This window comes from Peromyscus leucopus, chromosome 12 (assembly GCF_004664715.2).
Source record: "Peromyscus leucopus breed LL Stock chromosome 12, UCI_PerLeu_2.1, whole genome shotgun sequence".
Lineage (NCBI taxonomy): Eukaryota > Metazoa > Chordata > Mammalia > Rodentia > Cricetidae > Peromyscus > Peromyscus leucopus.
In genome coordinates, this window is record NC_051073.1 from 80,424,399 (window position 1) to 80,437,836 (window position 13,438).

General features: G+C 53.3%; 1 protein-coding gene across 2 annotated transcripts in view; it reads right to left on the bottom strand.

Moving 5' to 3' along the window:
• Positions 1-400: 400 nt before the first annotated feature.
• Ppm1f (protein phosphatase, Mg2+/Mn2+ dependent 1F) overlaps positions 401-13,438 on the bottom strand; it is a 29,811-nt gene continuing 16,773 nt past the window's right edge. For both annotated transcript variants that reach the window (XM_028856685.2, XM_037209956.1), the window contains 5 exons: positions 12,850-13,052; positions 11,765-11,953; positions 9,347-9,490; positions 5,050-5,143; positions 401-3,956 (listed from right to left, as the gene is read on the bottom strand). In XM_028856685.2, coding sequence (XP_028712518.1) covers positions 3,577-3,956; positions 5,050-5,143; positions 9,347-9,490; positions 11,765-11,953; positions 12,850-13,052 — 1,010 coding nt within the window. In that variant the 3' untranslated portion in view covers positions 401-3,576. The remainder of the gene's footprint in view (positions 3,957-5,049; positions 5,144-9,346; positions 9,491-11,764; positions 11,954-12,849; positions 13,053-13,438) is intronic.

The window sequence follows — 13,438 nt, forward strand, 5'->3', positions numbered from 1 at the left end:
GTCTCAGGATGGTAACTAGGACCAGCTGGCTAGGTGTTCACTCAGGTCCTCAGCAGCTTCAGAACATACCTGGACACCAAGAGGGTCCTGAGTCCAAAATGTCTCTCAGAGGCTCATCTCTCAATGCTTGGTCCCAAGCTGTTGGTACAATTTTGGGAAATTGTGGAAACCAGCAAGCAGAACTTGGCTTGAGGAAGCTGATCACTTGGTGTGGGTCCCTGGTCACCTCTTCACACTTCCTGGGTTAGCTTTGAAGTAGATACCCAGGAAGTCTGTCACAAGCACATGGGGTCTCTCTTGAATACCTTTAGCCGACGCCTTCCTTAAGTTTTCCTGCTAAGTGTTTGTCAGTGATAGAGAAATAACTACAGACAGACGCTCCGCGGGGAGATGCAGGTGGTACTCAGGAGTCTTGAATATGCGTTTATTGACACCAGTACAACGGGCCCCAGGAGACTGTCCTGAGCTCATCACACTGGCACTTGTCCCTAAGATTAGAGACACACGATATCCTAGAACAAGACTCGCTGTTGCACATGACTCCCAGGAAGGCCCCTGAAATAAACCCTTGGCAAGGCCCACATGGCATGTAACTGGCAAAGCTGCAGAACTCAGTGAAAGCACAGGACTCCTGAAGATGATCCCTGGACACTACAGAGGCAGAATCAAGCCAGAAACACAGCTTGCCTTACACCAAGTTGGCCTGGCTTCCCTACAGTATGGCGAGGGCCGTCCTCCTGGCCCTGAGAATACAGCTGAGGTAGCCAGGACACCCATGCTGAAACCTACCATCGGGGGAGGGGGAGGGGGCGCTGCATGCAGGATCCAAGAGGGCAGGGGCGACAGATCTCGGTGAGTGCCAGGGGCTTCCCCAAGACTCCCCAGCTCTGCTGCAGATGCCTTGCTTCCACACCCCTTCACGCCTGCCTGTGCCCTCCCCCCTCCCCCCTCCGACGCCTACGGCTCAGCTGGGAGGCAGCCAGACTGCTTTAGCTTTTGTATCCATGCAAGACACTGGCATCTGTAACTCAGCGCTTTCCCAGCCCACTTAATTTTAAGAATAGACACTAATAATACTTAACCCCTCTCTACTCCTGGTGGAGGACGGGCTCCTCTGCTCCGGCAGCTGCTCACTTCGAGCAGCCCCTAAAATTCCAGGTCGGAAGGACTGGTAATGCTGTGCACCCTCTCTGTGCCTTACCAAAGGGTAACTGAGGCCAGAGAGGTACAGTGACTTGTTCAGCTCATGCAATGAGATGGTGGCAAAGCTGGGACTTAAGAAGATTACTCTGGTCAGGGGAGCCTTCTCTGTGGCCATGAGCTAGCACAAGGCCAGCCTGTAACGGCAGGAGAGTGTGCCTGCTCTTGGTCACTAGGTGAGGATGGAGCAGCGCCTAGCGTTGGTTCTGGACTACTGCCCAGCAGGGGCTTGACTATCAACACTGCAGACGGACTGAGGGGAAGGAGAGGCACTCAGAGAAGCCTGGAAAGGGGCTTCCCTTTACACTGAGGCCTTGAATTCTGGCACAACCTTATATGTGAGTAAGAATCAGAACATACTATCTGGGGCATCTATGTGGGCCTAAATTCCACTCTTATCAGCAACGAACAGAATAAGATTAGCAAAAAAGGGAGAAAACCAAAGTCAATATCTCCCTCTATCAAAGTCATTGTTACAGGCAGGCTGGACCAACAACCACACTCCTGTGCTGAGGGGGCACCAGGCCTTCAAGTTGAGCAATACCCAGTCACTTACAGTGGGCAATTATCTGAGTGTTTAGGATGCTTCCTACCAGGAGACTTTGACCAAGGAATCAGCATGGCCTCAACTCCTCCATTCCTGCTGTGGGAATGGGTGAAGGCCAAGCATTCAGGTGGCGTGCCCAACCAAAGCTGGCTCTGCTCTCCCGACACTGCTGGGCAGTGTGCTTGCCTCAGGATCAAGAGCATGTGTGCCTTGTTTCTTTTGAGAGAGGGTTTAGGTGTGCTGAGCAAAGCTCTGCGAAGCCTGCTGAGGCTTTGCTCTCTACCCCTGGACTATCATCCTCTCGATGGGGACCTCACAGGCAAGCTTCTTCCCAAGGCTGCCCTCCCTGAGCCTCTGGACCTGCTGGTGTCTGCACGCTGTAGCCTGGCTCACACTGGGGCCTCCCTGGGGGCCTCCCGAGTCCTTCTGCTCTGGGTGTCCCTCCCTTGGCCTGGCTTCCTTGCCTGATTTACACATCACAGCTCTCCAAGCAGCCAGGCACCATTGCTGCGCCTCCCACCCACTGCTCCAGGGATGTGGCACTCTTTCATGTTGCTCAGGCAGAGAGGACAGAGTCCAGCAGGCAAGGACACCAGCCACAGGAGACAGGTGGTGACCGTGGCAGCAGACTGCTAGTGCCCAAGGAGGTGTACTTCCGGGCTGGCCAAAGTTCCTTAACCATGCACTGTCCTCAATGACTCAATGTGATGACAAATATACGAAGATTCTGAAACTTCTAGTCCAAGGGCAGTAAGATCTTCCTAGGTGGGATCTAGCCGGACCTCAAGGGTAGGCAAGGAGGCCACTGTCACCCAAGATGCCCACAGTCACAGCCTCTGCTGATCACTTCAAGGAAGTTCTGAGGTTCCCAGAAGCACAAAAGGACCTTCCCACAGCAAGTGCTGCCTTCTTGAAAACCTGAACACACCCGTCAGGATCCATGCTGGGCCCAGCAGCCCTCGTCTACGCCAAAGCTGATTAAGGCACTTAAGTGGCTTGTTAACACAACCTGAAAAGTTTGTTTCCATCCTGATTCAGGAAAACAAAACAAAACAAAACAAAAAACCCCAGTAATACTGCAAATGTCTTCATGAATACATAAAAAAGTAAAATACTTAAGTTTTCAGGAATAAAATAAATGCTAAGCTTAGCTTAAATTACATGACCTTGCGGGTCAGCTTGGCACTGATAAAACCTGAATACTGATTCTGGATTAGACCTTTCCTTGCAATAACTCTAAGTACACAAACGGCACACACACACACACACACACACACACACACACACACACACACACACACACACGCACACACGTCTGACTTCACCTCCCTAGGATGCTCAAGGGAAAGAGGTCTACAAGACCCTGGTGGCCTAGAACTCAGCTAAGAGTGGCAGTGGGTCATCCCCTGGTGCTCCTCCCAGCTGGGGTACAGTGAGAAGCCACAAGCCCAGGCCAGATACCTGGCTGCAGACCTCACCCCAGGATGGGCCTGAAAGGTCTGTGCGAAGGTCTGAGCCCTGACCTGTGTTTTTGGTTAGGATGCCAGCAGGTGCCTGTGGTTCTGTCCTCAGTCCCGTGCTGCCGGGCCCACCTCAGCCATCCTCTCTCGGGTGAGGTCATTCCCTACGCTTCCTTCTGAGGTCCACTCACTGCCTCCTGCAGCTCTGCGGTCTGCGGACAGACTGTGGCAGGCCTCGTGAAGGCTGGGGTGCTAAGGGGATGCTGTGAGGGTCTGCACCCCTGCCCACTATACCTGCTGGGTCTAAGGTCTTTGAAGGGGGGATCACAAGGGCAGGAGGAGTTGGGGGGGGCTGGGGGCCTGGACCACTCAGCTTCTTGGTGAGGTATTGGTCTCAAGTTCTGAGATGCCAGTGGGCAAGCCCTGGCTTCCTACATCTGCGTGGGCACCCCCTGTTCCCTGGGCTCCACCCTCCAGCAGCTCTCGGGGGTCCCTAAGGAAGACTACCATGACTGTAATGTTGTCATGGGAGCCCCGGTCACGGGCCACAGCCACTAGCTCCTCAGCAACATGCAACCCGATGCCCTTCTGCCGGATTAGGTGGCTGTGGACAAGACCCGGGACTTCTTGGTGGGGGACAACATCGAAGAAGCCATCACAGGCAAGCAACAGGTAGTCTTCTGAGCCTGTTAGCTCTCGGGATGCTGCATCTGCCTCACCAGACACATAGGGCTTCTGGAAGACATCCCCTGGGAAAGAAGAGACAGACAGCCTTGTTTCCTACTGCCCACAGGCCCGGGACCAACCTCCTATCACCATCCCCACGCGATGGAGGTGCAGAGCCCAGCTGGCTCTTGAGGGGTCACCTGCCTGGTGCTTCCCACCCTCTTGGGGGCACAGTCATCACCCCCCCCCAGCTCTACAGGAGCAGTTCTTGCTCCAGGAATGGCTGCCATCTCCAGTGTGTCCAGAGATAAATAGCTACAGCAGCATAAAGACAGGCCGTGGGGAAGGAGCCGACGAAGACTCTTCAGGAAGGTGACAGGACAGATGCCAATCTCCCAAGGCCTAGGTAGAGATGGAGCTGTTGGGAGGGGCAGGTGTAGTCTCTGAGCTGGGTCCCAGCAGTGGTGGTACACAGAGGAAAATGGACCTTGAACATTGTTTTTGGGGAAGAAAAGAACCATTGGTGTGCATGGGCTGAAAGAAGAACCTCATCTATGGAACATTTAACCCTGGCTAGGGGTTTCCTACTATATTTTAGGGGGTCTAGAGAGGGTCCCTGACTTTCTGTTTCTACTTTGTTATAATTGGAGACAAGATCTCTAGCCCAGGCTGGCTTCAAATACCCTATGCAGCCCAGGATAACCTTGAAGTTCTGATTCTCCTCCATCCACCTCCTGAGCTGGGATGGACTACGGCTAAGGAACTCTGCCGACCGAGCTACACCCTTCCTTCTTAATGATTTCTGGACTTTAGAGTGTGTGACGGGACTCACAGTCAACACAAGCTGCACCCTGAACCCAAGCCTCTCCTGGGTACTGCGACCTGGTCCAACCTTCTCAGTGCCAAGGAAGCAGCCGAGAACTGCCGCTTACAGTCAGCTGGGGTCCTGGAGGCAGCTGCTGACACTCCCCAGGCCGTGCCGAGCTGGGGTCCACTAGGTTGTGTGGATCCCATTCTGAACACAGTGTTTTTAGTTTATCCTGGTTTATTTGGAGGCAGCTCCACTGTAGTCTGGGAGGTCTACATGCTGTGAGTGCTGAGGAACACGGTCCCGCCCTCAGTCACCGAGCAAGCCTGTGGCTCCCCACCCTGCACTGCCCCAGTGCACCCCCTTACCAATGGCTCTAGACACTGCCAGGGTCCCGTTGACTCTCCAGCAGTCCATGAGAGAAACAAAGCCACCCAGTGCTTCAATACGTTCTTTCTCATCCTGCAAGAGACAGTCGTAAGGTGGGGACTTGAGTGAGGGGAGGGCTCAAATGTCACGATATAAACAGAACTTAAGTCAGGCCTAAGACACGCTTGAAGCCAAAGTACTCGAACCAAGCCAGACACCATTCAACAGGACACACTGTAACTAGCCTCGCTGTCTTTTAGCTGTGGGAATGGCTGGATAATCAAGGAATGGGGCCGCACAGAAGGGTCAGCCATGCAAGCCATGGTGTATCTCTAAGCAGTGTTAGCTCAGACTCGGAGGACAGATCCTCAGCTTTAATCTGGGGCTTCCAGGTCTACCCTGAAAACTGCTGGGTGAGGTGTGTGCTGTGTACAGAGGGCTACAGGACAGGGCACACCGGAGCCAGGCCGCGAGAGGCAGTCCGTGGTCACCCTCCCCACTCACCCCTAGGCATTGTCTGTTTGCGAGAAGGTCATGGCGTTCCAACCCTAACTGCAGGGATGGGCAGAGGCTTGGTCTAGCCACTACGATCTCAAAACTCTTTCTGGTTCTGCCATCCACTCTGGGGAGAAGCCTTCCAGATGCAGTTTGTCTCCTGGAGGCTGGTGTATATACCTTATGCCCTCTGGGGCAAGGCATCTCCTAGATGAGGGAGGTCACTCATATCCCTATTTTATTTGTTTGATAAACCTGACTTCACATCTCCCTTGGGGCAGAGCCTCCCCGAGGCTTCTAAGTTGTAGAACCCTCCTTTCTGAAGCTCTAGGTCCTGAGATATTTGGCTGTGGGAACAGGGCTTAACTGGGCACCCGGGCCAATGATCCCCACCATGACCGGCAATTTGGAAATCCCTAGCGAAGGCCTCAGTGCCGACAGGGCCATCCAGTCTGCAACGGCGACAGCACCAGGATTTAATGTGCTGAGCTGGCTGGCCTTGCAGAGATTGGTCCTGGCCTGGTCCTTCTCCCCTTTCCTGGATCCCTCCTCAGTCTGTACTGATCACAGCCTTGCCCCATGCTCATGCCTGTTCCAGGTGTAAGCCACCCACCCTTGTCTGTTTCCTCTGACACCCTCCCCTTGGTTTCTCCTGCTTTATCCTCACCACCTCCTGAAATAGCCTCTCCGCAGCTGAAGCTAGATGGCACAGCAGTTGCTATGAACAGCCACAGTACCCCTTTCCCTGGCATCAGCAAGGTTTCAGTGCCACTCAGAGCACCTCGGCATCCCGGTGGACTCTCAAGGCCCTTTCCATAAGGGCCTGGACTCCTCCCTCCTGAGGCCACTGATGTGTCATTGCAGATGCCATCGACAACTCGCAGCCCCACTCTTGAGACCAGACCTCAGCTTGCCCTCTAGTGGCCTGGCCATGATGAGGGTTGGTAGAGTTTTTCCACTCCAGTTTCAGTAGCTGCAGGTCAGTGGTGCATCATCTGTTCTCTCTCATCACTGACTGCTGCAGTCTCATCTGCTTCATGACTCAGCCCATGCCTCATGTGCTTTCTCCACAGCACTTGACCTGGGTCTTACACCCTCACTGCTATGCCCTGCTTCTCCACCAAACAGTGCCTGGGCAGAGGGCACGAGGTCCCATTTCATCATCTTGCTGCCTCAGCGAAGCATCCTACGAAGCAGACACTACATGCCAGCTGGCCTAACTGAGCCCAGGAGTGGGATGGACTCTGTTTAGACAACTACAGGATAAGGATACCATCACGAGTCCCCACACAACCCCAGAGTCACTTGTGCTGGTTGCTGGGCCCTCTCTGAAGCTCTCCAGGCTGCCAGGTCCACGTGCTCCTGTTGTGGCTCTGGCTCCAGCAGGGGTCTTTGTACAGATGTCTAACTGATTTTCTGGCAGTTGGCAGGCAGTGACAGGGATCAGAGGCGAGAGCTGGCAGGATGGGGAAGGAGCTCGGATCTGACCTTGGCCCCGGCAGGCTAAGGTCAGCAGACACCTGACCCATAGGTATGCTTCTGTGCAGACACGGATTCCATCTTCACCCCATGCCATCAAGGGACTCTGACAGACAAACCCTGAGGCTCGAAGGGTCAAGCTAGGACTCAGGACTGGGTGGTAAAGGGTTATTGGACACAGCTTGGAGGTGTTGGAATAAAATATCCAGCTCCTGGGCAAAGCTTGGCAGGCACCCAGAACTGGTCCTGTTTTACCTGCCAAGGAAGGAGGACCTGTCAGGGAGCAGACATCAATCCCTGGCAGTTGTGGTGGGAAGAGAGTGGCAGAGGCTATCACCTTAGCTGTGTGCTCTGGATAAGTGACTAAACCTTTCTGAACCTTGGATCTCTCTTCTATACACTAGCATGAGCACATGTGCCTCCCAAACCAGGAGCCACGTCTCTGCCTGCTACCTGTCCTCACACAACAAAAGAGGAGTGCGTAGGGAACATGTCCAAGTCCTCAGGCAGGAGCTGACCTCCCTAACATGGATGCAATGCCCACAGTCAGTGCAAAAAACAGGCCAAGGACAGACAGAGTGGATGCAGAAAAGAATGCAATGATCTTGAACTTTTGAAAAGATATTCAAGAGCTGGACAGATGGTAAAAGCACTGGCTGCTCTTGTAGAGAACCCAAGTTCAGTTCCCAGCACCCACATGGTGGCTCATATCGGCCTGTAACTGCAGTTCTAGGGCATCTGACACCCTCCCTGGCCTTTGTAGATACTGGGCACAAATGTAGATCACATACTTGTGGGCAAACACTCTTGCACATAAATAAAAATAATGAAATTTTAACAACAACAAAATATGCTCAAATTTACTCTGGAAGGCTGGGTGTGGTAGCTCACACATGTAATCTTAGCACCTGAGAGGCAGAGGCGGAAGGACTGTCTCGAATTTGAGGTTAGGCTGGGTTATGTAGCGAGTTCTAGGCCAGGCAGAGCTACATAGGGAGAACTTACCTAAAAAACAAGCAAACAAAACCCTACCCCCCAAAACTAAAACAAACTCACTCTGAAAGAAAAAATGAGGTATTCTTGCCTTCCAGCTGGTGTTGAACAATTTCCTTCCAACTGAATCAGACCCTCTTGAGGGAGAGAAGCTCACTGGGTTTTTAAGGTTTGGGGAGCCCAGAATGCTGTGCAGGAAGCTGCAGGGATGATGCCTTCCTGAGCCTGGTGTAGGTTTTCCATGATGCAGCTTCAAGTTACTTGTAAGTAATCCTAATAAACACCTGGTTCACCCACTCGACTTGGGGGAAGTGACTCTGGTTTGCCACCAAAACTTTATCTGGAGTGAACAGGCATCTGTTCATTTCTCTCCATGAAATGCCACGAAGCAGATGGGCAGACTCCGTGGACTGGTGAGACTGTGGACAGTGGACTCCCAGCAGCAGCAGTGCTCGGCTCAGGCTGGTCCAGGCTCAAGACAGAAGCTGGGCAAATTTCCAAGACTAGCATGTCTGCTGTGACTTAGCATCCTTGCTCCTAGAAACCTGTTGTGCAGACACCTGAGCTTGGACCATGTGATGTACACAGTTACCACTGCTGCCACCTTTCAGAACTGTGACTTGGGGCCGGGACTGTGAACGGAAGGCCACACTATGTGTCTGTAAGAAAGGGTGGGAGCTCTGTGTGCTGACGAGGGGAGGTCCCAGCTGCACAATGAAGCGACAGAGGCAGAGAGAGAGGAGTAGAGGGAAGCAGGGCTGGGCAGGTGGTGTAGAGGTGTTCCTCGAGTCTGCAATCCCTTTCCGACTCTAGGAGACACAGTCTAGACATGTCTATGAGATCAGAACCTGAACACTTGGAACTCATATGTCCAAGGTGGACCCCAAGACTCAAGAGGCTGAGTGACTTGAGAATTCTGTTATTCCAGGGCAGACTCTCCCCAGTGAAGCTCGGGGCCGAGGTCTTCCAGACTCTGGGCAGCGTGGCCTCCCTGCTCACTGTCAGCCAGCGGCCATCTGCTCTTTGCCTGCCACTGTTGCGGGTTCTCTGCTGGCCCATTGCTGGGTTTGCCTGTTAGGGCACAAGGTCCTGTTCTTGCTTGAAACTCTGGGCTCCCAGGAAGGGCTCACATGGGACCCCTGCCCTTCTGAAGGAGCACTGGGAGTCTTCTCGACCCGTTTGTACTTTCTGGTTTACCCCAACAACACCGCGCTGGGGCCTCCTGGCATTCCACTTCCCCGTGGGGTCCCCGGACATGGGTCCCCCGCTGGGGCTCGGCACAGCAGGAGTCTGAGAATGTCTTAAGCTTGGATGAAGGGCACCCCTTACCTGTCGCTCGGGTTTGTGTGGCTCCATCAGCTTCACCACCTGGCCCTGCTGTACCAGAATGACCTGGGAGTCTCCGAGCCAGGCAACGTGCAGGGTCGCTCCTGTGATGAATGCACACACACCTGTGGTGCCGCTCTGCAGTCGCTGCAGGGAGAGGAGGAGAGCCATGGAGAGGGAGGACTGCGGAGGAGGGCGGTCCTCCACAAAGGCACCCCACGGGCCCGCCCCGTACTCAGGCTCATTTTCATGCTGTATGGAGAGAACGTGTGCCACAGCACCCCCTTCAGACCCAACGTGGAACTGGCAGGACGGTCTGCGGAGGCTGGAAGCAGACCACTGATACTGAAAACGGGCATGGAAGGGTGGGGTGGGCAGGGCCACAGAGAGCAGGACGATTTAGGTATGACCAATACTGAGGCAGGGCTTCATGAGTGTACACGTAAGTCACAGCTTCTTCAGCTGCATACTGTAAACAAATACAGCATATGCTCGAATTACATCTCAGCAAATCTGTATGAACGGACAGAAGGGCTGAGGTGCAGACCAGTGGGAGACCACTTGTGCTATCCACGCGAGGCCCTTAAGTCTGACCCTGACCGAGAAGGAGGCAAGGGAAGGGAACTGAGCACCTGCCTAGGAAACTTCGTCCTCTGTTCTGAGGGGTAACCCTAATCCCGGTGGCCTGCTGGGTGTGACGGAGGCCACTAGGCTGCCCTTAGAGTTTCAGGTGTTCCACAGCTTTCTGTTGAGAAATGGAATTCAGTTCTGCTGTATTCCACTAAGGTCTTTGGGCCGGTGTATGATGACTGAGAATCTCTCTCTCCAGTGTTCTGTTATTCCAGGGTGGCCTCTACCAGTGAAGCTCGGGGCCAAGGTCTCCCAGACTCTGGGCATCGTGACCTCCTTGCTCACTGTCAGCCAGCGGCCATCTGCTCTTTGCCTGCCACTGTTGTGGGGTTCTGGGCTGGCCTGAGCACAGGCCCTGAAGGCCCATTTCTAGGGTTGGTTTCTTAAGCATCTAAAGCATCAGTATCTCAATGCCACAGCATTAGACCCTGTCTTCACTGCTGCTGGGAGGGCCCAGTGAGGTCGGCTTTAGCCACAGAGGAGAGGCTCATGGTCTTTTTTCATAAACAAGGGCCTCATGCCTACACATAGTTGTCACTCCAAGAAGAGAAGTTCCCAGCGGCTCCCAGCAGCCCGCTGAGACCTGGCTGAACAAGGGGCATGGGACACTTTGTTAATCATGCTTTCTATTTTCTTTTTGGTTGTTTTGTTTTTTTTGATGAATTGACATCTGGGACCTTGTTGATTCTGGTGAGACCAGCACTCCCAGAGCTGTTGAACTTTTAGTGATACAAACCCAAGCTCTGTTAGTATTACCTTTCACAGGCTCACCAGCCAGTCTGGAGCCCATGCCTGCAAAGCTGCCTGGTTCACCTACAGGGCCTACGTTCTCCTGGCACTGGCTAGCTGGGGGCTGTACCAAAGCTCAGACTAGCATGGGTAATTCAGAGTACCTAAAACTGAGTTTGCTGGGATTCAGATTCCTGGGAAGCCAGGCTTGCCTCTCTGCCCTGTGACTTCTGCTCACGGAGCTGTAAATGATCTGCCATTCTACCGCCCTCAGTGGAAGGAACCAGCCTGGGTCTTAAGTCAGGTAGCCTTTGCCGGGTTGGCAGACCATGTCTATGCTGTAGAGATCCAGCATGGCGGCCCAGGAGTGCTGTGGTTCGCAGGTCTCAGGTCTCCATGTGCTATAACTTAATTTCCACTATGAGGCACGAAGAGGGCCAAAGCATCAGCTGTAGTGCTGGGGAAGATGACTTTGCTGGGGTGAGCTCTGGGAGGTGACTGCGGCTAGACGAGGAATGGGTAGGGTACAGGGTAGAGCTATCTCCTCATAGTTAGGCCCTGGTGGCTTTGGGAGACAAAGGGAGACCAGAGATACATATATATCCATACACATGCACATGCACATTTGTACACACACACACACACACACACACACACACACACACACACACACACACACTATTTTTTCCCCATTTCTTGCTCTGAGCTACCATGACACACTACTAGCAAGGCCATTATCAAGAAGGCCATGTACCTTGCATGTGCCAAACTGAATCAAAATCAACCGTCTTTATAAAGTGATCCAACCTCAATTAGTTTGTTATGGTGATAAAAAACAAGACTAGTACAACAGGAAGCTTAGTGCTGCCTCCATTCAAATGAAAACTGAGCCCCAAACCTGAAGGAATGAAATAGCATGACTTCCAGCTGTGCTTAGTGAGACCCTTCCTTCCTGAACCACCAGTCACTTTCATTTTCCTTCCTTCATGGAGACCAGAACTCTCTGATGTTAATAGCTACCGTTCTGCAAACAGCACTTTAGACTCAGCTCCCCGTTCTCACCTCTCGCTTGGCTTTCCGGAGAAACATCTCGTCAGTGTGCCGGAAGGCTTCTTTGAGGGCCGCTGCCGGGTCTGTGAGCAGCTCTGGCCGGTGGGAAGCATTGGCGTGCACGTGGACAGAGGCATACCTTGCAGCATCCACTCCTCCATGACCGTCAAACACAGCGAAGTAGGCGCGGTCCACAGAGTCCTGGTGGGACACAGTGGGAGTCGGGCCCTAGCCGGCTGCCCTCACGGGGAGGGCGTTCTCCAGGCAGTAGCTAGGGCAGCGCTATGGTTGCAGAGTTCGCCCACACTTTATTATTATGTTGGAAACCTAATCCCCACGGTGTGTGAGGAGATCTCTGGGAGGTAATTGGGATCAATCCACCGAGGGATGAATGGGCTATCAAGGAGTTTTTCTCCTTGGGAAACTTGTTCTATCTTGCTATGTGACATCCTTCACTGCTTTGGTGTTCTGCAGAGTTTCCCATCGGCATGAAGGCCCTCTTCAGATGCAGCCCATGACACAAAGCCTCTCAGTCTCCAGAGCAGTAAGAAATACATTTTTTATAAATGACCTAGCCTCAGGCAACAAAACACACCCAAGACAAGTAGGGTCTGGAAGAGCTGGCATGGCCTTTACCATCAGACAAGTCAAACTGCTCAAGTACTACAAACAGGGAGGCTTAGGAAAGGTCAGCCCTCAGAGCCTCAGGCTCAACAGCTCTTCCAGGCTATTGCAGACAAAACCCAAGGTAGGATGCATCAGGAGGCATTCACTGTTAGAGACACAGCAATTCAAGTCTGAACCTAGCACCTGGCCTCTTTATATAAAAACACAGCCAACTGTTGGCTTTGTTTAGTCTTTGGCTGTGGAAAGGAATGTGCCCGGAAGCTTGGTGCCGTGAATTAGCGTCTCAGGCTCCGCAGGGTGGTGCTCTGAGAGGTGCCTAGCACTCAGCCCCAGGACAGCAACTTCTCGGTCTTTCCCCAGGCTCAGCTTTGGCCGGCAGCTCTCCCAGCACTCAGGGCTCCTGACCTTCTCATCAGCCCCGCCCTCATGCTCTACTGCCCGTTTCTGGGCTCCGCTGGGGCAACACTCACAGACAAGCCGAAGAGGTGGTTGAAAGTAGGAAGGGACACATGTCGATCCTCCATCTTGCGCCGTGTGTTCCGGATGGCATGGATAGAGACCAGCCACTGCCGCTGAGGGGCCTGGGCAGTCAACGGCACCTGCTTCTGCCACTGGCTACATACTTCCCAAAGGCAGTTAAAGAAGCTCCGTGCCAGGCCTTTGGCATCAAGCACTGGTGGGCATGATGGAGAAATTGTTAACCAAAAAGCAAAACCATGCAGTCGGGGCTTAGCTCCTTCCCTTACCCCTTCCCTGCCATGTCCTCTCGGTTTAAATAGCCCCACTCGAGCCCTCAAGGGCCCCGCCTCACCAACCAGGGCAAGCTCAGCACACTAACCTATAAACTAGGCAAGAAAGTCTGTCGCTGCTGACAAAAAAATGTCTGGGGGCTGCCCACTAATTAGGAATACTTTGCGTCCAATGACAGAGGCATAAGTGAATTCTGCCTGCACCGATTAAAAATTGAGCTATGGTTAAAAAGATTTCTGCCGGGCAGTGGTAGCACACACACCTTTAATCCCAGCACTCGGGAGGCAGAGGCAAGCGGATCTCTGTGAG